Source organism: Tachyglossus aculeatus, chromosome 3, assembly GCF_015852505.1.
Source record: "Tachyglossus aculeatus isolate mTacAcu1 chromosome 3, mTacAcu1.pri, whole genome shotgun sequence".
Classification (NCBI taxonomy): domain Eukaryota; kingdom Metazoa; phylum Chordata; class Mammalia; order Monotremata; family Tachyglossidae; genus Tachyglossus; species Tachyglossus aculeatus.
In genome coordinates, this window is record NC_052068.1 from 52,238,306 (window position 1) to 52,262,110 (window position 23,805).

The 23,805-nt window shown below is 41.3% G+C and overlaps 1 protein-coding gene across 23 annotated transcripts in view; it reads left to right on the top strand.

The window, feature by feature from the left end:
- Window positions 1–23,805, top strand: part of ANK3 (ankyrin 3) — a 710,530-nt gene that overhangs the window by 442,580 nt on the left and 244,145 nt on the right. Inside the window, exon 1 of one of the 23 annotated variants that reach the window (XM_038743741.1) lies at window positions 18,592–18,717. The exons of the other annotated variants lie outside the window; for them this stretch is intronic. Within the exon in view, the coding sequence (XP_038599669.1) occupies window positions 18,682–18,717 (36 nt within the window). The 5' untranslated portion in view covers window positions 18,592–18,681. Of the gene's footprint in view, window positions 1–18,591; window positions 18,718–23,805 lie in introns of those variants that run through there. 23 annotated transcript variants of the gene reach the window in all.

Below are 23,805 nucleotides of genomic sequence, written 5' to 3' on the forward strand. Positions count from 1 at the left end.
CTTGGCATGTAGTAAGTGCTTAATGTATCAATCAATGGTTTTTATTCAATCAATCAATCAATTTATTGAGCACTTACTGTGTGCAGAGCACTGTACTAAGTGCTACAAATGCTGCTATTATTCTCATCTACCAGGAGAGACAAACTGAAATAAATTACAAGTGGGAGAAGGAATGTAGTATGAAGCTATGTATATAAATGCTAAGGGGAAATGGGGAGGAGGGTGAATACACAAGTGCTTAGGTGACACAGAAGTGCTGAAGTAGCAATAGGGGGTGACTGTGGGGCGGGGAGATGAGACACGAATCAGGGAAGGCCTCCTGGAGGTGATGTGATTTCAAAAGGGCCTGACAGATGGTCACCCAGATGTGAAGGGATGAGGAGTTCCCATCAGATGGGTGGGCATAAGCAAGAGGTCTTACTGAGAGCTCACCTCCTCCAGGAGGCCTTCCCAGACTGAGCCCCCTCCTTCCTCTCCCCCTTCTCCCCCTCCTCCCCCTCCCCATCCCCCCCGCCTTACCTCCTTCCCCTCCCCGCAGCACCTGTATATATGTATATATGTCTGTACATATTTATTACTCTATTTTATTTGTACATATTTATTCTATTTATTTTATTCCGTTCATATGTTTTGCTTTGTTGTCTGTCTCCCCCGTTCTAGACTGTGAGCCCGCTATTGGGTAGGGACCATCTCTATATGTTGCCAACTTGTACTTCCCAAGTGTTTAGTACAGTGCTCTGCACACAGTAAGCCCTCAATAAATACGATTGAATGAATGAAAGACGTCAGCACTTGGTCTTTGCCAGGTCTTCAGTGTATTGAGAAGCGATGGTTGTTTCACTTTGAAATTTCAATGCCAATAACAATTTCTAAATCAAGGCATTTTCAGAAGTTTGAATTGATTATCTGTGACTCTGTGTTGTGCAGTTAATCCTTCAGTCTTTAGTAGTAGTCATACCAGAATTCATTCATTCATTCATTCAATCATATTTATTGAGCACTTACTGTGTGCAGAGCACCGTACTAAGCGCTTGGGAAGTACAAGTTGGCAACATATAGAGACGGTCCCTACCCAACAACGGGCTCACAGTCTAGAAGGGGGAGACAGGCAACAAAAGAAAATATGTAGACAGGTGTCAAAACTATCAGAATAAATAGAATTATAGTTATATGCACATCATTAATAAAATAGAGTAGTAAATATGTACAAGTAAAATAAATAGAGGAATAAATATGTACAAATATATACAAGTGCTGTAGGGCAGGGGGAGGGAGGCAGTGGAGAGGGGAGGAGGAAAAGAAAAAGGGGGCTCAGTCTGGGATGGCCTCCTGGAGGAGGTGAGCTCTCAGTAGGGCTTTGAAGGGAGGAAGAGAGCTAGTTTGGCAGATTCATTCAATTGTATTTATTGAGTGCCGACTGTGTGCAGAACGCTGTACTAAGCACTTGGGAAGTACAAGATGGCAACATATAGAGACTGTCCCTACCCAACAATGGGCTCACAGTCTAGAAGGGGGAAACAGACAAAAAAAAAACCATGTATACAGGTGTCAAAGTCATCAGAACAAATATAATTAAAGCTATATGCTCAATATAGTGGATGTGTGGAGGGAGGGCATTCCAGGCCAAGGGAAGGATGTGGGCCAGGGGTCGATGTCGGCACAGGTGAGAACGGAGCACTTTTCTGGGCAAAGCATTGTACTAAGTGCTGGAAAGAATGCATGGACAAGAATTGGACACTGTCCTTAGCCTCCAGGAGATTCACAGTATTAATGCGGTGTGAAGGGAACTATGCAGATCAATCAATCGTATTTATTGAGCGCTTACTGTGTGCAGAGCACTGTACTAAGCGCTTGGGAAGTACAAGTTGGCAACATATAGAGACAGTCCCTACCCAACAGTGGGCTCACAGTCTAAAAGATACATGAGGAATGATGAAACAGAAGAACAAAAACACCATACAAGGTGAGGAGAGGAATAAATATATAAAATAAAAATGAAAAGAGCAGTGGGATACTGTGGCTAGTTGAGCAGAGTTCCTGGCTTCTCAAGGCTCAGATTCTAAAAGTCTCATCTGCAGCCACAGTGAGAGCCCCAACCCCACCCTTTCACATATTCTAAACTGTAGGGAGGCATCTTCTAGACTGTGAGCCCATTGTTGGGGTAGGGACCATCTCTATGTGTTGCCAACTTGTACTTCCCAAGCGCTTAGTACAGTGCTCTGCACACAGTAAGTGCTCAATAAATACGATTGAATGAATAATAATGATTATAATAATGGCATTTGTTAAGTGCTTACCATGTGCAAAGCACCATTCTAAGCGCTGGGGAGGATACAAGGTGATCAGGTTGTCCCATGTGCAGCTAGCTCACGGTCTTCATCCCCATTTTACAGATGAAGTAACTGAGGCACAGAGAAGTTAAGTGACTTGCCCAAAGTCACACAGCTGACAAGCGGAGGAGCTGGGATTTGAACTCATGACCTCTGACTCCCAAGCCTGGGCTTTTTCCACCGAGCCATGCTGCTTCTCAATGAATGAATATGCTGCCTTGCTTCTGGAATTAGGGATTGCTAATTGTCTTTTAGGTTATTTCCTTCCAGTACTTTCCCTGTGAATCGTGAATACTTTCTAATCAAAAAAGTACAATTAGGTTGGCAGAATGTGGAGGATGTTGGGGAAAAATTAATACTCTAGAAGCATAGTAACTGTCCATTAGGAGTTTGTAGGTCTCCTTTTCTTCCCACTGCCCTTGCTTGCTGCATTTTATGGCTCGCTGAGGAGGCATATACACCATTCGTGAGACATTCAGCTCTACACTTCCTTGATACTTCCACTTCCAAAGGGACAGCCTTCACTTTCAGCCTACAGGAAGCACCAAATGAGGTGTAGAAAGAGAAAATATCAGGTCATCAAAACAGTAAGGCTCATTAGATGTCTCTTGTGTGTCCTGGGGTGAATGGAGCTCAGGATAAAATAAGAGGTCAAGAAAAAAGCAGCAGAGGAAGATAGGTTGTGATGGAATTATTTTCATTGAAATCCCACAGCATCACTTCTTCTTTACACTGAAAGGAAGGCAAGTAGTTGGGCAATGTAAATTTCCTACCAGTTCCTCTGATAAAATGTTTCACAGTGGCACATTCATAGTTAATTAAAATTTTATTATTCATTAGTAGAAGCATTATGTCTCATCTGTAAAATGGGGATTGAGACAGTGAGCCCCATGTGGGACAGGGACTGCGTCCAACCAGATTAGGCTGTATCTACCCCAGCACTTAGTACAGTGCTTGGCACATAGTAAGCGCTGAACAAATACCATAATTTGTAAGGGCAGCACTAAACTTAAAGCTATCAGTTATAAAAGGATTAAATGATCACAGTATCTGTAGGTAAGCATCCATGGATGTCTGAGTTACTTCATCAGCATTTGGAATTTGAAGAAATACCTTCCCAGTCGAATGACAGAGAATGTATATGTTTCAGAATAATTTTGAATAACACACTCAGAATATTCAGAATAGTAGAATGGTGGCCAGCCAGCACATCTAATGGACCAGAACATTTTATGTTGGTTGTTCTCTTTGTCCAGCTGTTATTTCAACGATATCTATCTGAGGACAGTTTATACTTTCTTTCTACTCCATCCATCCATGCACTATTTTGATTGCATTTTACTTTTAAGTCAGCAGCCAACCGTCTTCCATCTGGTTTAGGGGATAAAGGAAGTAGCAGAGGGACATTTCCGTGAGTCTTTGTGAAATAATCCCATAACCCCATAAAGACTGTCACTTTTATGAAAGCAAGAGATCATTTTCCATTGCTGGTAATTGTTTGACAGCATCCCAAAGCCTCGTTTCATCTCTAGCTAGGGGCAGATTAAATGTTGAATATGCAACATAGGATGAAGTTCTTAACTGGGTTCCCCTACCACTGGAACAAAACACATTGCGGGAGTTTGTCATTTCTGTTAAGTATAAAGCTGTCTCAACCCATTACCTCCTCCCTTTTGCTTTCAACAATTAAGCAAAAAACCCCCAGAGATTGGGGTGAGGTTAAAATATGTCTAATTTTGCCCTTTTTGGGAAAGAAATACCTTGCAGTTTTGTTTTTGCAATTCTGTGAAGAGCATCTGATTCTCACCAAATCTGACAGCCTCTGCTCCCTCTTGGACCTCTCAGCTGCCTTCAGTCCTGTGGGCCCCCACCCTTTTTCTTGAATTGAATCAATCTTGGCTTCACTGACATGGTCCTCTCTTGGTTCTTCTCCTATCTTGCTGATCGCTCCTCCTCTAGACTGTAGGCTTGTTGTGGTCATGGAACCTGTCTACTAACTCCCAAGCACTTAGTATGATGCTCTGCACACAGTAAGTGCTTAATAAATAACATCGATTGATTGATTGATTCTCAGTCTCCTTTTCAGGCTTCTCCTCTGCCTCCTGCCCACTGAAAGTGTGGGTCCCTCAGTTATGTTTTGGGTTTCCTTCTATTCCCCTTTGGAGAACTTTTTCACTCAGGTGGACAGGGAATTAGTCTACCACCTCTTTTATGTATTACTCTCTCAAGTGCTTAGTACATAGCAAGTGCTCAGTAAATACCAATGACTGATTGATTCACTCCGATGATTTCAATTAACATCTCTATGTGGATGATTCCCAACTCCAGGTCTGATCTCTCTACTCTGCAGTCTCCCATTTCCTCCTGTCTTCAGAACCTCTCTACCTGTATGTCCCACTGTAAACTCAAACGTAATGTGTCCAAAACAAAACTCCTTTATCTTACCTCTTAAATTCTGTCCTCCTCTGTCTTTCCCACCACTGTACACAAAACCACTATCCTCCATATTTCACAAACCCATAACTTCTTCTTTGACTTTGATTCATCTCTCTCATTCACCCGTATTGTCAGTGTGTCACCAAATTCTACTTTCACAACATTGTTAAAATCTGCCTTTTCCTCTCCATTCAGACTGCTGCTATGCTGATCCAAGCACTTATTCTAGCTCACCTTGCCTACCACACTTGCCTCTCCACCAACTTTCCTGCCTTCTGTCTGTTCCCACTCCAGTTCAAACTTCACTCAGCTACCAATATTTTTTCTTAAAAAATGTTCAGTCCACATCTCCATTATCTCCACACTCCTTCCCTTTAACCCATTTACCTCCCCATCAAACAGAAGCTCCTTACTATCAACTTCAAAGCACTCAATCAGCTTGCCCACTGCTACCTTACCTCACTGATCTCTTACTACAGCCCAGCCCACCCACTTCACACTAAGTGCCAGCTTGCTCACTGTGCCCTGATCTCGTCTATCTGACCATCAGCTACTTCCCACATCCTCACTTTGTCCTGGAACTCCCTCCTCTTCCATATACACCATACCATTACTCTCCCCACCTTCAAAACCTTATTATGTCACATCTCCTCCAAGAAGTCTTCTTTGATTAAGCCCTTACTTCCCTGATTCCCTCTTCCTTCTGCATCATCTATGCACTTGAATAACAGTAATAATAATAATAATTATGGCATTTGTTACAAGGTGATCAGGTTGCCCCACGTGGGGATCACAGTCTTAATCCCCATTTTACAGATGAGGGAGCTGTGGCACAGAGAACTTAAGTGACTTGCCCAAAGTCACACAACTGACAATTGGCGGAGCCGGTTTTGGAACCCATGACCCCTGACACCCAAGCCCGTGCTCTTTCCACTGAGCCACGTGTGCTCTTTAGGCATTTGGTATTCACCCCACCCTCATCCCTATAGCACTTACGTTCATATCTGTAAATTAAATTTTATTACATTAAATTATTTATATTCATGTCTGTCTCCCACTCTCCCAAGGTGAAAACCTTGGTTATGTATAGCGTTTCATCTGGAGGAAAGCTGACATCAGTAAACCTTGGGTAAGTCACTTCCCTTCTCTATGCCTCAGTTCCCTCATCTGGAAAACAGGGATTGAGATTGTGAGCCCCACATGGGACAGGAACTGTGTCCAACCTGATTTGCTTGTATCCACCCAAGCGCTTAGTACAGTGCCTGGCACATAGTAAGTGCTTAACAAATACCATCATTGAGAAGCAGTGTATCTTAGTGGAAGGAGCACGGGCTTGGGAGTCAGAGGGCATGGGTTCTAATTCTTGCTCTGCCACTTGTCTGCTGTGTGACCTTGGGCAAGACACTTAATTTATCTGTGCCTCAGTTACCTCATATGGAAAATGGGGATTAAGACTGTGAGCCCCACGTGGGACAACCTGATTACCTTGCATGTACTCCAGTACTTAGAACAGTGTTTGGCACATAGTAAGTGCTTAACAAATACCATTATTATTATTATTGCTAATAATAATAAACCCCAAGTAAGAGCTGAAATACCACAATAAACAAACAGATAAATACATCAGTGTTGCTGTGGCTGATTGAATGACATAGCTAGGCAGATCCAGGGAACTACTCAGGAAATACTATCTGTAACAGGTGATGGTTTAGTGGGGCTTTAAAGAGTAGAGGGACAAGATTAGATGGATCCAAGAGGGAAAGAGTTATAGGAGGAGAAAGGTGTGAGCAATTCAAATCACAAATTTTTCAGTTGTCAAGTTATCATCCTTTTCCTGGTAGGCTCTGCTTAAAAACCTAAGGCTGAAAGCTAACCATCTTGGAAGATATCAATTTTAGGATTCCAGCTGGAAATTAGCCATTTCTCCCTCTAATCCAAGCCCGCATTGATCAGTTTATTTTCAACAGGCCTGTACTTCTGGGGATTGAAATGTAGGCAGCCCACTTTCAGTTGTCCAAGACTTTTGTGTGATTGAACCTTGAGGGAAAAATATCCTCCTTTCAGATCTTTAAATCAGTGCCAATTATTCATTCATTCATTCAATGTCATATTTATTGAGCGATTAATGTGTGCAGAGCATTTCTTGGAAAGTACAATTCGGCAACAGATAGAGACAATCCTTACCCAACAACAGGCTCACAGTCTAGAAGGGGGAGACAGACAACAAAACAAGTAGAGAGTCATCAATACCACCAAAAATAGTTAAATAGAATTATAGATTCTAATAAAATAGAGTAATAAATATGTACAAATATACATAAGTGCAGAGGGGGGAAGGGGATAGAGCGGAGGGAGTAGGGGCAATGGGGAGGGGAGAAGGAGCAGAGGAAAATGGGGGTTCAGTCTGGGAAGGTCTCCCGGAAGAGGTGAGCTCTCAGTAGGGCTTTGAAGGGAGGAAGAGAGCTAGTTTGGCGGATGTGAGGAGGCAGGGCATTCCAGGCTAGAGGTAGGACATGGGCCAGCGGTCGACAGCAGGACGGGTGAGAAAGAGGCACAGTGAGGAGGCTAGTGGCAGAGGAGTGGAGTGTGCAGGCTGGGCTGTAGAAGGAGAGAAGGGAGGTGACATAGGAAGGGGCTATCTCTAAAGCCACAAACTAGAGTTCTGAGAAATTGTGAGAGTATCATTTCATCTTTATTTCTTTTTTATTTCAACAAAAGTGTAGCTTCTGAAGTCTAATAATGCCATAAATTCCTTTTCCAGTGAAGTCTCAGGAGTAAAATGTATTTCTTCTGTTGATTTGAGTGTTTGTAATTTTCATATTTTGTTTCAAGGAGGTTTATTTCATCAGTCCTATGAGGTAGGCCGGCAGCAAGGATTAGTCAATAAAGTACAGTAAAACACTGTTCCGCTGCTTGCCTAGGATGTTGTTTTTAACACTTGGTGTCATCCTCCTCTAATCACTGTCATTCCATTTCACATCCAATCAACTGCTATATTCTGCCAAGTCTTCCTCCAAATCATTTCCCAAATCCTTGCTTTCCTGCCCAAACAGCCACCACCTTGTTTCAAGCACTCACCAATCATATCAAGTTTAGACTTCTGTATTAACCTACTTTCTTCCTTCCCCATTAGAGTATAAGCACCTAGTGGGCAGAAAATGTCTTGTATATCTGTTGTACTTTCTCAAGCACTTTGTTAGTACATTACACTCTTTGGGTGCTCAATGAGTTCCATTACTACTACTGGAAAGTTCCTAAAAGGATGCATTGGAAACAGTTTGGTTTCAAGTTCCTCTGGCTAAAGCAATTGCTTCTACTACTAAATCAACATTTCACACTCACAGCTAGGGACAGTGCTGCTCTTTTATTTTTAAAATGGCCTCTATTCTGGAGGGAGAGAACAAGCTGGTGAATGCCACTATCTCAGCCCACCTATCAGGTGCCTTTCCCCAAGCCCCTTCCTTTTGGCAGGCACACCCCATTTGAGAGGAAAATTCTGAGAAGGTTGAGTATGAAGCCTCCACTTACTGTAAGGGCAGTGCAAGAATATTGTCTACCAGTTCTACTGAATGTTCTCAAGCCTTAAGTTCAGTGCTCTCTAAATGGAAAGTACCCAGTAAATACCACTGATAAATTAATATTTTTTATGGAATTTGTTAAGTGCTAACTATGTTCTAGGCACTGTACAAAGTGCTGAGGTAGATACAAGCTAATCAGATTGGACACAGTCCATGTCCCACATGGGGCTCATGTATTAATCGCTATTTTGCGAAGAGGTAATTGAGGCACAGAGAAGTGAAGTGACTTGCCCAAGGTCACACAGCATACAAGTGGCAGAGCTGGGATTCAAACCCAGGTCCTTCTAACTCCCAGGCCGGTGTTCTATCCACTAGGCCACTCTCCTTTTTTTTGATTGATTAGCCACAGTTAAAGGCAGCTGAAGACATATACAGAATGAGTTACCTCTCACTTTTCTGTCCTCCTAACTCCTCTCACCCACCCAGGGAACAGGAAAGAGAAATGACATCTCAGTAGCATTTGGAAAGGAGGGTCATTTTACACATAATGACAATGATGGCATTTGTGAAGTGCTTACTATGTGCAAAGCACTGTTCTACACACTGGGGGATACAAGGTGATCAGGTGATCCCACGTGGGGCTCACAATCTTAATCCCCATTTTCCAGATGAGGGAACTGAGGCACAGAGAAGTGAAGTAACTTGCCCAAAGTCACACAGCTGACAAATGGAGGAGCTGGGATTAGTACCCATGACCTCTGACTCCCAAGCCCAGGCTCTTTCCACTGAGCCATGCTTCCTCACATGAGCACCGAGGTGATGCAGATGGGTAAAGAAGACTGGGAAATAAGCAGCAGCTGTCCTCAGAGTGGCTCTTCAAGGGGTAAACTGGATAAGCAGCCACCAGTGATGAGAACAAGAGAACGTAAAAAAAAAAAGATGGACTAAAATGATTTCCTTTTAAGAGCAATTGGGGCAGTCAAAAGGCAATGTGAATGCCAAGAGCTAGGAGCTGAGCCCATATCAGGAGAGAGAAGCAGCTGTACTTTTTCTAAATGGGACTCCAGGGGAGTTGGGGAAGCTGTGCCGACAGCTCCCTGCTTTGAAGGATAGTTTGGTATAGCAGCATTCATTTCCCAGTCCCCTCAGGGTCACTCTTGGGCTCCACTGTACAGGGCCAAGCCTCTTCTCAGATGGATTTTGAGCCCTCCCTCCAGTGCAGTATTTGCCAGTCTCTATATTATTGTTGTTGTTATATTGTACTCGCCCAAGCACTTAGTGCACAGTACATGCTCAGTAAATACGATTGAACGAATGAATGAATGAATTCTCTGTGAGCCGCAGAATAAATAACTTGGATTTTTCTGTGGGATCATTAGAACTGATTTCGTTTGAACCAAGTCTCCCCATCACAGGAGTAGATGGTAACAGAAACATTCCCAAAAAGAAGAGAAAAGAGGAAGAAAACCTTTACGAAGCAGATACAGATGTTATCTACTTTTAGGTGGGACTCTGGTAAAATTGAATTACATTGATAATCCAAAAACCTCACTTAGGAGAGTAATTGAAAGCATTGTCACCCACCTGATTTCTAGTGCTCTCCCTAGCCCAGCCTATTGTGGAGTTAGCAGGCATTGGGATGGGACAGTTGAAGGAAGAATTGGTAGAAGCAAAGAGCTGGGCCATCGCACACTGGCTAAGTGGCGCCTGAATAATTGAGAGTGGATGGGAATTTCTGTCATCGGGCACTGAACATATCAAGGAGGGGACACTTTTGCTAGAGACCCTTAATAGGAATGTCCTAGCCTATTTTCACAGCTCCTTCACCATCTCTGCCTACAAAAGGCTGTTAAAAAGGCAGTCCTAGAGAGGCAACAAAATAAATTACATCTATGTCATGGCCAAATGACAACAGAGACAGATTAATGTGCTGTTTTTAAAGCCTTGTGAATTGGCACTCAGTTGTTCAATATAAAGCTCAATAACCTCCCTTTGCTGTGGCTTGTAAAAATTTCTCTGTACGACTCTGGGAGAAACAAAGGGAAGAAATCACAGGCCCAGAGAGAACAGTATCGGTGCTAATCCATGCATTGAAATATTTTATTGCAATTATGCAAATGTAGTCACTGCTCCCTACATCATTTTTACAGAACAGTCACTTTCTCATTCTCCTGACTTAACAAAATCCACTCCTACTAATGGTGTCTAAACATTTTGTGTGTAGACTATAATTTTTCCATTTATCTTTTTCTTAAGAAATATGTATAAATACAAAACTAATAATGAGCAAAGTCGCTCAACAAGTCAGCAATGAAAATATTTTATCCATCAGGAAATTCCAACCTAAAAAATGTTTTGCCTTATGTTTTATACACAGTAAGCCCTTAATAAATACAGTTGAATGAATGAGTGGACATTAGGAATATTATTGGATTGAAGAGCAATGGGGAATTTATACAACTATTTCAAAATGTAGTCTGCTCCAAAACCTAATCTTGCCTTTCTGGTTTTCTGTTCATTCTCCCTCCCTTCCCATTCCCTAATGCCCTTTGAGATTTTATCCTGAGTTATTAGCAGGAAAACTGCACTCCAAGAGGTTCAGTGGGAATGATAGTTTCTTAAATCTGGTATAATCTCCCCTGCACCTCTCCTGTCCCATCCCCCTCCTGGGTCCTCTTCAACTCTCCCACCATCCTGCCAATATGGCAAAAGGAGATCACCCACCTCCCCTTTAAACCTACCCCCTTCCACCTGCATCTTTGATTCCATCCCTTGGCACTTTATTAAAACACTTTCTCCCTTGTCTACTGTGCCAGCCTCCTTGTCAACCTCCCTACCTCCAGTTTCTTCCTATTCCAGTTCTTACTTCACTCTCCTGTGTAGATCATTTTTCTAAAATACAGTCCAGTTTCCTTCTCTCCACTCCTCAGTTACCTCTACAGCTTGCTCAACCACCTCCACATCATCATCATCATCATCAATCGTATTTATTGAGCGCTTACTATGTGCACAGCACTGTACTAAGCGCTTGGGAAGTACAAATTGGCAACATACAGAGACAGTCCCTACCCAACAGTGGGCTCACAGTCTAAAAGGGGGAGACAGAGAACAAAACCAAACATACTAACAAAATAAAATAAATAGAATAGATACATACAAATAAAATAAATAAATAGAGTAATAAATATGTACAAACATATATACAAATATATGTATTTGTGTATATATATATATATATATATATACACAAAAACCCCAACGTGGTCTAGTGGATAGAGGACGGGCCCACGAGTCAGAAAGACCTGGGATCTAATCCCGGCTCCACCATTTGTCCGCTGTGTGACCTAGGGCGTGTCGCTTCACTTCTCTGGGCTTCGGTGGCCTCTCATCAGCTGTCTGGGCGGGATTTATTCCGATTCCATCGTTTGTTATGATGGCACTTGTTGCTGCAGGAACTTTAAATTCTTCTGCAGCAAACTTTAAGACTGCTGTGAAAGGAGTATTTTCAGGAACACTTAGGACTTTGTAGGGCAGCCGCGGGTCCGAAGTCAGCGTTATCTTAAAGGAAACCTTCGACATGGCGGGGTCCGGATGGGGGCTCTTTACCATCAGTTTTAAAGCACTGATTCAGCTCACCCCATCCTACCTTACCTCTCTGATTTCCTATGACAACCCAGTCTACGCGCTTCATCCCTCCAACGCCAACTTAGTTACTGTATTGTGATCTCATCTTTCTGTTGTCCCTCAATCTCATCTCTTTCGCCAATGACCCCTTACCCATGTCCTCCTGCTGGCCTTGAACTCTCTCCCCCTTCATATCTGAGAGACCACACTCTCCCCACCTTCAAAGCTTTATTACCTCCTCTGTGAGACCTTTCCCAATTTAACCCACATTTTCCCTACTCCCTTCCCTTCTGCATCACCTATGCACTAGGATCTGTACCCCATAAGCACTTTATATTCACCCCACCTTCAGCCCCACAGCACTGGCATTCATGTCTGTAATTTGCTCAGCACCCAGTAAGTGCTCAATAAATATCATTGATTGATTCCTCCATCCCTGACCATTATTTTCAACCACTCAATCTGTAATGGTTTCTTCCTCACTGCTTTTGAACCTGCTTGTACATCCCCTTTCCTAAAAAAACACTTCCCATGGATCCCTCTGGTTATTGCTCCATCTCCCTTCTACCATTCCTTTCCAAATTACTCGAGCAAGTTGTTTTCACCCACTGCCTCCACTTCCTCTCTTCCAATACTCTCTTTGACCCTCTGCCTTCTGGCTTCTACCCTCTCCAGTCCCCAGAAACTGCCCCCTCTAAGGTCAATAATGACCTGCTTCTGGCCAAATCCACTGACCTCTAGAAGTTAGAAATTGAAATCTAGATCAGTACCTATAGATTACCATATAGCCAGAACAAACTGAAAATCATTCATTCAGTCCTATGTATTGCGCACTTACTGTGTGAAATCCCATGGTTGGTTTTCATTTAACGAGGATCCCGTAGTGACAGCTTTATTCTTAAATTTAAATAGAACATATGGAAGGCACTATAACATATGATCAACTAACATTCATGCCATTTTTAAGATGAAGAAGTCAATCAATCATTTACTGAGCACTTACTGTGTGCAGAGCACTGTACTGAGCACTTGGGAGAGTACAGTGTAACAGACACATTCCCTGCCCACAATGAGCTTAAGAGAAGAAAGTATATCTGGTCATGACATACCAGGAATCCAGAAGTCACTGTGGATTCAAAGCTTTTTTATTTTAATGGCATTTGTTAAGCACTAACTATGTGCCAAACACTGTTCTAAGTGCTGGAGTAAATGCAGGTTAATCAGGTTGGACACAGTCCCTATCCCACAAGGGGTTTACAGTTTAAATAGCGGGGAGAACAGCATGGCCTAGCGGATAGAGCATGGGCCTGGGAGTAAGAAAGATCTATGTTGTAATCCCATCTCTCTCATGTGTCTGCCCTGTGACCATGGGCAAGTTACTTCACTTCTCTGTGCCTCAGTTACCTTATTTGTAAAATGGGGATTAAGGTTGTGTGCCACATGTGGGACAGGGACCATATCCAACCTGATTTGCTTGTATCCACCCCAGCAATTTGAACAGTGCCTGGCATATAGTAAGCACTTAACAAATACCACAATTATTATTATTATTTTACAGTTGAGGAAACCAAGGCACAGATAAGTGACTTCTTCAAGGTCACAGAGCAGGCAATGGCAGAGTCAGGATTAGAACCCAGGTCCTCTGAGTCCCAGGCCTGTGCTCTTTCTACTAAGGCCATGTTGCTTCTAAATTGTAAGGTTGTGAAGTTAAAATCCCCAACAGTAAAATTAAGCTTTGAAGAATCAAAGCTACCTTCCCCACTTTTCCCTTAATGTCTCTGTCAGTCAGCAACTGCTCTCTCTCATCCATCTTGATTGGGCTAAAGCCAAATTCCCAGGTCAGACACATATAGGAAAATGATAGAAACTGTCTAGAACTGATGAAACATCACTGCTGGGTTTCATATACACTGCAACTGTGTTATATCCAGATTATCTCTGCAAGTGAGCCTTCAGAGGTGCTGCAAAGAAAGGGCCTCCATTGGAATTCTACAACACTTCTCACAGAAAGATGAATGCATTCTGAGGCAGGTTCTTCCAATTTCCAGCCAATCTAGCAGGGGTTCTGTCAGGAACATGTGTTGGAAATGCTTAGTGAGACACAGGATTCCTGGAACCTTGTTGGAATCTGAATGGGAACTCAAGCATAAATATAACAAATACTAATTGGTTGAGAGTCCTTTGTTTTGTGTAAACAAGGTTGCTTTGGAGTGAGAGAATTATGGGACATTGGAGCTGCTTTGAAGTTTCCCTGGCTTGAAACTCAAATCTGTTATTCATCAGAACCTTAGTGCTTTGACATGATCTCAGACACTCAATGACATTCCTTTTGGGTGAGCCTCTTACTTTCTATCTCTCTCCTCTCATCCATTCATTCAGTTGTATTTATTGAGCACTTACTGTGTGCAGAGCACTGTGCTAAGCGCTTGGGAAATACAAGTCGGTAACATATTTAGACAGTCCCTACCCAACAACAGTGGGCTCACAGTCTAGAAGGGGGAGATGGACAACAAAACAAAACATGTAAACAGGTGTCAAAATCGTCAGAACAAATACAATTATAGCTATATGCACATCATTAACAAAATAAATAGAATAGTAAATATGTACAAGTAAAATAATACACTTCTCCCTTCCTCTACTGTTTCTTAATCTGTGTTTCCAATTTCCTTGTAGAGCAAAATAAAAATTTTATAGATGCTTTCCTGAAATAGTTTTGTGACCCACCTTGCCCAATATTCTGTCCTTGAAAGTGGAGAAACCATGTGAAGGTTGCCCTTTTGAAGTCGACACCATAGATGCACCATTGAACATCCCAGTCTTTCCTTGTAAATGTCCTGCATAGACCTGCTGCCCATGAATTTACCAAAATTCTTCTTGACCACAGTAAGTGTTTTCTTGCCTGGGTACCTAATCAATCATTAATCACATATCCTTATTTTATGCTGTCCTTCTGCCCCAATCTCCTTTATCTCCAGGAATGGATTCATTGAAGGCAAATTCATCATAGTTACTCCAGAGTTTGATATGATCTGATATCTGGACCCTTGAGTCAAGGTGACACAAGTGAGAATGAGAGAGCAATGTCAGGTCCTATTTGCTCCTGATCCTAATCTGTACTTGATGCCCGATGTTTCCCCAAACAAATATTGCAAACTTTCAGCACTCAATAAATACCACTGATGATTGTTTGATCGAATGAAGGTTTCAGGGCACAAGATCTGTGCCAGAGGGCTGCTGCAGAAATGAATGAGAAGTTATTCTTTCTCCAGAACCAGAGAAAGGAGAGGAATTGACATTTCAAGAAAAGAAAGATAATACAGGAAACACAAATCTTAAAGGAAAAAATCCCTGAGCAGAAAAGATCAACTGTATGTTTATGCTCCCTGTATGCTCCTAGTAAATACAAATGCCACATAGGAGGCAAAGCCAGCTTTCTTTACAGTCAGCACAAAATCACTCTCCCCACATCTCCTTTCGCAGCTGCAGTGTCTGTGAGAAGTGTGCTATTTAAAAAAAACAAAATGGATTAAATTAAAGCAGGAAGGAAGAGCCCTTTGTCATTAAGTTTCCTATGAAATGAGTTATATGGGAAGCTCTTACTAAATAAGATAAATGCTTGTATAAAATCTTGTTGATAGTTAAGGTTTCTTGTAGCCCCTTGATTTTGTAATTCTGAAGCACCAGCAATTATTTGCTAAAGTGCTTGCCTTTCTTTCTGCCTTCAGGGTGTCTCTAACCTGGATGTCCTATCCTCCCGTCAAACTCAAAATGTCCAAAACGAAACTCCTTATCTTCCCACCCAAACCCTGCTCCCCCCTAGTCTTTCCTATCACTGTTGGCAATACCATTATCCTCCCTATCTCACAAGCCCGTAATCTTGGTGTTACAATCTCCCAATCTCTCATTCATTCATTCATGCATTCGATTGTATTTATTGAGTGCTTACTGTGTGCAGAGCACTGTACCAAGCACTTGGGAAGTACAAGTCGGCAACATATAGAGACGGTCCCTACCCAACAACGGGCTCATAGTCTAGAAGGGGGAGACAGAAAACAAAACATGTAGACAGGGGTCAAAACCATCAGAATAAATAGAATTATAGCTATATGCACATCATTAACAAAATAGAGTAGTAAATATGTACAAGTAAAATAAATAGAGTAATAAATCTGTACAAATATATGCAAGTGCTGTGGGGAGGGGAAGGGGGTAGGGGGGAGTGGGGGGAGGAGGAGAGGAAAAAGGGGGCTCAGTCTGGAAGGCCTCCTGGAGGAGGTGAGCTCTAAGTAGGGCGTTGAAGGGAGGAAGAGAACTAATTTGGCAGATGTGTGGAGGGAGGGCATTCCATGCCAGGGGAAGGACATGGGCTGGGAGTCGACGGCAGGACAGGCGAGAATGAGGCACAGTGAGGAGGTTAGTGACAGAGGAGCGGAGAGTGTGGGCTGAGCTGTAGAAGGAGAGAAGAGAGGTGAGGTAGGAGGGGGCAAGGTGATGGAGAGTCTTGAAGCCGAGAATGAGGAGTTTTTGCCTGATTCGTATGTTGACAGGCAACCACTGGAGATGTTTGAGGAGGGGAGTGACATGCCCAGAGCATTTCTGTACAAAGATAATCCGGGCAGCAGAGTGAAGTATAGACTGAAGTGGGGAGAGACAGGAGGTTGGGAGATTAGAAAGGAGGCTGATGCAGTAATCCAGTTGGGATAGGATGAGAGATTGTACCAACAAGGTAGCAGTTTGGATGGAGAGAAAAGGACGAATCTTTTGAGGTGAGGTTTGGATGGAGAGGAAAGGGCGGATCTTGGCGATTTAACCCACATATTCCATCCCTCACAAAATCCTTTCATCTACCTTCACAACACCGCTAAAATATACCCTTTTCTCTCCGTCTAAACTGCTACTACACTGATCAAACCATTAATCCTAGCCATTCTTGATTACTGCATCTGCCTCCTCACTGACCTTTCTGCCTCTTCTCTCTCCCCACCCCAATTCATAGAATAGTGCTTGGCACATAGTAAGTGCTTAACAAATGCTATCATTATTATTCACTCTGCTGCCTAGATCATTTTTCTAAAAAATGTTCAGTCCATGTCTCCTCACTCCTCAAGAGCCTTCAGTGGTTGCCTATCTGCCTTTGCATCAAACAGAAACTCCACCATTGGTTTTAAAACACTTGATCATCTTCCCTGCTGTGGATCAAACATTGTTTCGACCCGCTGCTATACCCTTTACCTTTTTCCAGAATTTTGTACAGTGCTGTCTATGTAAGAAGTTCTTAAATCCCATTACCAAAACTGCCACAGATAAATTAAGAAAAATGACCTAGGGTCGCTCAGTATGTAAGAGACAAATCACTCACCTCTAGTATTCATTTTTCACCACACCTTCTAATAAAGAGTTTATTAAAACCCTTTCTGGCAGTAGCATGGCATTGCACATTATCCCACATGAAACTGTGGGTGATTTTGGTAATATTAATAATAATAGTAATAATTTTGGTATTTGTTAAGTGCTTACTTTATGCCAGGCACTCTACTAAGCACTGGATTATAAGCAAATTGGGTTGGACACAGTCCCTGTCCCACATCGGGCTCACAATCTTAATCCCCATTTTACAGATGAGGTAAAGTGAGAAGTGAAATGACTTGTCCAAGGTCACATAACAGACAGGTAGTGCAGCTGGGATTAGAACCCAGATCCTTCTAACTCCTAGGCCCGTGTTCTATCCACTAGGGCAGCTGCTTCTCTCCAGGGTGTCAAGGTGCTCCCTCATTTTGGGCTGGTGAAGTACCTACCAACTCTATTGTATTTGCCCAAGCACTTAGGACTGTGCTCTGCACACAGTAAGTACACAGTAAATACCATCAATTGACTGACTGATTGATTTCTCCCTGAATCTGAAATGACCTAAATATGAAAAAATCAGAATCCAAGCCAACAGAATGCCAACATAAACAGGCACTTCTAGGCAACCTAAAATGTAAGTTAATCATTTGCCTCCTGAGCTCTCCCCATGCTACATTCACAAGATAACCTGAGCTGATCTGCTGTCTCACTGGGCAATTGAGATTTTCTTTGATACCAGAAATATTTCTTTGTAATACCACTGCATGAATTTTAATGACAAAAATCTAGTTTATTTAGATTTTCATCTTCTGCAGTGTTCATTTGCAACCCTAACCCAGCTTGAAATACATCAGAAACTTTAAAGAATAGCTCCAGGTTTAAATGTTGTTTAACCTTTTAGAATCCCTTTTCAAGTAAATCTAATTAAGCAGAAAGTGACCGAGCTGTAGGGAACAAGCACACATCACAGATTTCAAATGACCAGAGGATAAAATAGTGTTATTGTTGCCTTTAGAAGTCCGAAATGGTTTGCACTCCAGGGGAAAGAACTGATAAGCAGAGTGACAAAAGCTGGTTTCATGAGTGGTTCCAAGCAGCGGTAGTAACCCAACCAGCTGATTGCATTGCTATTTTTGGCATTCCACATATCATGGTTACATATACAGAGAATGATTGGCGCTTACAAATATGGTCCGTCAGCCTGGAATTGTGGGAGACACTGTATTGTTTGTCAGAGTTGTAAAACTTTTCAAGCGAGTGCCTGTCGTTTCTGCAACAAATAGTTAACGCAAAAGGCATGCCACAGCTTCGTTTCTAGAGGGAAAAACAACTTTTTATTTCTCAAGACAGATATTTTTAGCTGTGATGCTATGTCCATAGTGTAAACTAATTGCGCTATCAGGTTTCAAACTTGGCCTCAGAAAATGGCAGTAGAAGAGGGAGAATGCTTCCCAGAACAAGTAAGCATTTTTGCCTTCTGAAAGAAACTTGTTTTTTTGAGTAGCTAATTTAGACCATAAATAATTGTTTTAAGATACGGTTTTTACTCAACATCTATGAGGGGAAATGGTACACGGTCATTAGAAGGTTGTGTTTGGGTTGTTGTGTATTGTATGTCGTTTCTTTATTTGAATTTGCCTCTTCACAACAAGCACTAGGTGTGTTCGTGATGTGCTTTCTGTCCAGCCTCATTAGTCTTTAGGTGATGCTTTATGATCACGAAAAAAGATTTCTGCATCATTTTGAAATGTGGCACAGGTCGATATCAACTATACTCTCTGTACTTCTGGACATGCTTCTGTTAAGTAAAATCTGGTGATTTTATGTTTTAAACACCTTTACTGTGCAGGTTTTCTAGATATCTTTGGGTATGTTGATTTTATATATATATATTCATATGTATATAATATATATGTATCTACATACATACACATAAATGTGCTCTGCACATATTAAGTGCTCAGTAAATGCACTGCTTGATTGATATTGATTTTGTGTGAATTGAGAAACTATTTTGAGAACTGAAGGGATAAAACAGCCAAAATCTGTACCTTGGTGATTGCAGGGAAATGGGGATTTTACTTCACTTTTCACATACTGAAAACTCAGGCAACCAGTTTATAGAAGGAAAGTGGGACTTCTAATGATTTTTAAGAGTTGCTGCATAATCTTGGCAAAATAACCCTATTTTTGACAAGAAAATATGGTAGATTCATTTTTACCAATATTAAAAATATATTCAAACTAAAGTAGCAAAATATGGAAATCATTTAGAAGTTACTTTTATTAGACATGTTCAATAATGAAACCCCTCATTTCTAAGTTGTTTCTTCTTTCTTGATATCTGTTCATTTTATTAAATTTTTAAATTTAATATGGATTTAATAAATTAAAAGGGAATTTTTAATGCTTGTCATTGCTAAGCTATGTTTATACCCTGTGGGGAAATTATAGCTGTAATAATATCAAGTAAAGATTTTGATTTATTTTGAGAAAATGGTTAATGGTCAGAATTGGGTGTCCTAAGTATTTTACATGGTCTATCAAAATAGTGAAAATATTGTTTAAAAGATGATTTGTTTTTTTAAAATGTATTTGTTCAAGTTGTGGTTAGATCATTGCAGACAGATTTCTAAGATATGTGTGAATTTCAATAGATTTCTTCTGCAGTAAGTGCTTTACTTATGCTGAGGAGTCAGTGGTGGCGGTTACTATTGCTGTCGTAGTGTGAACATTTATGTAATTGAATTAGAATAACAGTGGTAGAGTGCTGAGAGATTGGAAGAATTAAGGATTCCCATGCTTCCATTTACAATGTCCAGAATGTGTGATAAAGCTGTCAAAAATCTACAGTGAATTAGAGTGACAGTTGTAGAGTGCTGAGAGATTGGGAAAAAATTGAGGGTTCCTGTGCTTTTATTTGCAATCAATCAATGGTATTTATTGAATTCTTACTGTGTGCAGAGCACTGTACTAAGTGCTTTCCAATGTCCCGAATATGCCATGAAGTTGGGAAAATCTGCACTGAAATGTCCATATTACTCCTAGATTTCCAGGTATAAAGCATAACATACAAACAAGAAGAACCATCCACATTTTTAATTATGTGATTTTATAAAATTTTTTGTATGTTTTTACTAATTTTATTAAACCTAAAAATGAAATTTGCACCTATTGAGGTTATAGTATGTTAGTAAATATGATGTGTATCGTGAAAATGATCCTGTAGCACACTGAGCTATAGACTTCTTATTTTTAAACATACTTAGATGACAAAGCTGAATTTGAATTATTTTCCCTGAATAATTGGCTGGGTAAGAGTGCTGATCCAGTGCAAATTGTGCATGGGCATTATCACAAAAGACTATTATTTATTGTTAGATTAGAGAGTTGGAAATTTGAATAAAACCTGACTCAGACTACACATTTTGCAGATTGGGATTAAAAATCTAGTAGTTATCCAGATGAGCTAAATTATGGTTAAGAGCCTAAATTATGGATAAGAGCCTTACAAGGAGGGTATAGTATATAATTCTTTTCCTAATTCTCTTTAAAGAATTGTCAATAGATGCCTATGTTGAATTGCTTTTCACATGCTTTTCTTTAGTTTATGGTTCTTGTCTGTTGTCTGCTGTCCTGCCCACAGCATTTTGCCAATTTTCCATTAGGTCATTTTACAAATACTGTCAACTGTTTGCACTAAAATGTTGGAAGTGAGTTTATATGACCTTTAGTCAACTAAGTAAACTATGCTTCAATTTGCTTCTTTAATCGATCCTACAAATCATCAATTTTGAAAGCGTTTTGTAAAGTTAGAAATCATGATTGAATCAAGAGTTAAAGAGTCCGAACCAATGATTATGTTTAACATTCTTAGCACATAGCTGTGTGTATACTCTTAAAATGCAAATCTCAATAAAACTTGAAAATGAACAGTAAGACTGCAGTTATGTATTTTCCTAGTAATTTTGAGAAATGTTTGTTGATGGATTAATCTTTTTTTAAGAATTTGATCATTAATAATAACAATAATGGCATTTATTAAGTGCTTACTATATGCAGAGCACTGTTCTAAGCGGTGGGGAGGTTACAAGGTGATCAGGTTGTCCCACGGTGGGCTCACAGTTTTAATCCCCATTTGACAGATGAGGTCACTGAGGCACAGAGAAGTGAAGTGACTTGCCCAAAGTCACACAACTGACAATTAGCAGAGCCAGGATTTGAACCCATGACCTCTGACTCCAAACCCCTTGCTCTTGCTACTGAGCCACACTGCTTCTCTACTGAGCCATGCTGCTTCTCTTAACATAACATTAATGGTTATGTATCAATCAGAGCTTTCTTTCTCTTCCCCTCCTCCCTAAATTTTCCATCTCATTTTGTACCTGTCTCTGGGTGCAGATTGTAGATGGTTTGGATTGACTAGCACTTAGCACAGTCCTCTGCACATAGTAAGTGCTCAATAAATATCATTGATTGATTGATTAATGTAATAACAGTTTCCTAATTAATGGATGCTGTATCAATATTCTGGCTAGTTCTCTCTGGAGAAAAGGGAGCATTTTTGTAAAATGCGTAAACTACAGTAAATGATGTAAGTATCATAAAAAAGACATGCTATTTTTCAGTTCAGAAGAGACTAACATAAGCATTCGGTTTTAAGGTGGCCCTGCAAACTCAAGTTCCCTATTTTCAATCGGTGGTATTTATTGAGAGCTTACTGTTTGCAGAGGACTGTGCTAAGCACTTGGGAGACAACAATACAACAGGAACTCTGTCCGAGCTGATTAACTTGTAGCCGCCTAGGGCATTTAACACAAACCACAGTTATTCATTTTATTGTTAACAACAGAAAAATTCAGCAGAGCTGGTTGCTTAGAAAGCATGACTAGGAAGGTGGAGAGATTCTCCTCGGGAAATTCCTCCCAAAGGAGATGACTATTTAAGGAGGCTTTGAAAGGAGGAAGTCGAGGATATGCATGGATTTAATTTACTGGCTTTCTATATCCACTGTTACAAGGAATTTAAGTCCACACTCTCAAAACCTAATCACTTATTGATAGAGTGTCAGGTATAGAATTGAAGTAATAAGGAGATAAAGAGGTAGTGGGAAAATGGAGGAAGAACACATGAAAAAGCAGGCCTAAAGGAGAGTGTAGGCAGTAGCAACAGGCAACCAATTGCAGATTCATTTACACAGTCACTTACTTTGGGCACCTGGGCTTTTTTCTAGACTATTTCCCATACAGGAGCATCTTCTAATAGGTACCCCTCTAGGATTTGGCAAGAAGGCCTCCCCTCATCTGTACTCATTTTTTATAGAATCAGTGATAGTCTGGGTATTTGTTGGAGCTTAAAGAGGACTGTTACTGGGGTTAATGCTGTCATTGTTTTTAAACTGCTTTGAGTTGATGGTATGAAGAATCCCAAAGTTTCCCTTGCTCACACCACCCTGCTTGTGATTCCTCAGCCCTTCACATCCAGGAGATCACTGCTATCCTTATCTTCAATGGCTTTCTCAGACCGTGGTTCCAGGAGACAATTACTGATTAATTTATATCCCAACCTGTATCCCCATTCTCCCCCAGTTGCCATTTTGGCCCCTTAGTGTTATTAGGAATTACACTAAGGAATTACAAACCCCCATTCTGCATGTGCCAAATAGCATGTTATTATTATTATATACTATGTTTTTGCTATATTGCTTCTTCCTACCTCTTACTGGACGTGGCCTAGTGGAAAGAGCACAGGCCTGGGAGTTAAAGAACCTGGATTACTGCATCAGCCTCCTTTCTGACCTCCTAACCTCCTGTCTCTCCCCACTTCAGTCCATACTTCACTCTGCTGCCCAGATTATCATTCCACAGAAACATTCTGGGCATGTCACCCATTCCTCAGAAACTTCCAGTGATTGCCTATCAATCTCCAAATCAAACAAAAACTCCTCACTATTGGCTTCAAAGCTCTCCATCACCTGGCCCGTTCTTACCTCACTTCCCTTGTCTCCTTTTACATCCCAGCCCACACTCTCTGCTCCTCTGGTGCTAACCTTCTCACTGTGTCTCATTCTCGCCTGTCCCACCGTCAATCCCTGGCCTACGACCTACCTCTGGCCTGGAACAACCTCCCTCTTCAAATCTGCCAATCACGCTTCCCCCTTCAAAGCCCTACTGAAGGCTCACCTTCTCCAAGAGGCCTTCCTTTTCCTCAGCTCCCCCTCACCTCTGCTTCACCCCAACTCGCTCCCTTTGCTCAACCCCCCTCTCCTTGCCCCACAGCACTTGTGTATATATGTACATATCTACAATTCTATTTATTTATGTTGATGCCTGTTTACTTGTTTTGATGTATATGTACCTATGATTTTATTTATTTGGGTTGATGCCTGTTTACTTGTTTTGATATCTGGCTCCCCCATTATAGACCGTAAGCCTGTTGTGGGCAGGGATTGTCTCTCTTTATTGCTGAATTGCACTTTCAAAGCACTTGGTACAGTGCTGTGCACACAGTAAGCACTCAATAAATATGATTGAATGGATGAGTAAATC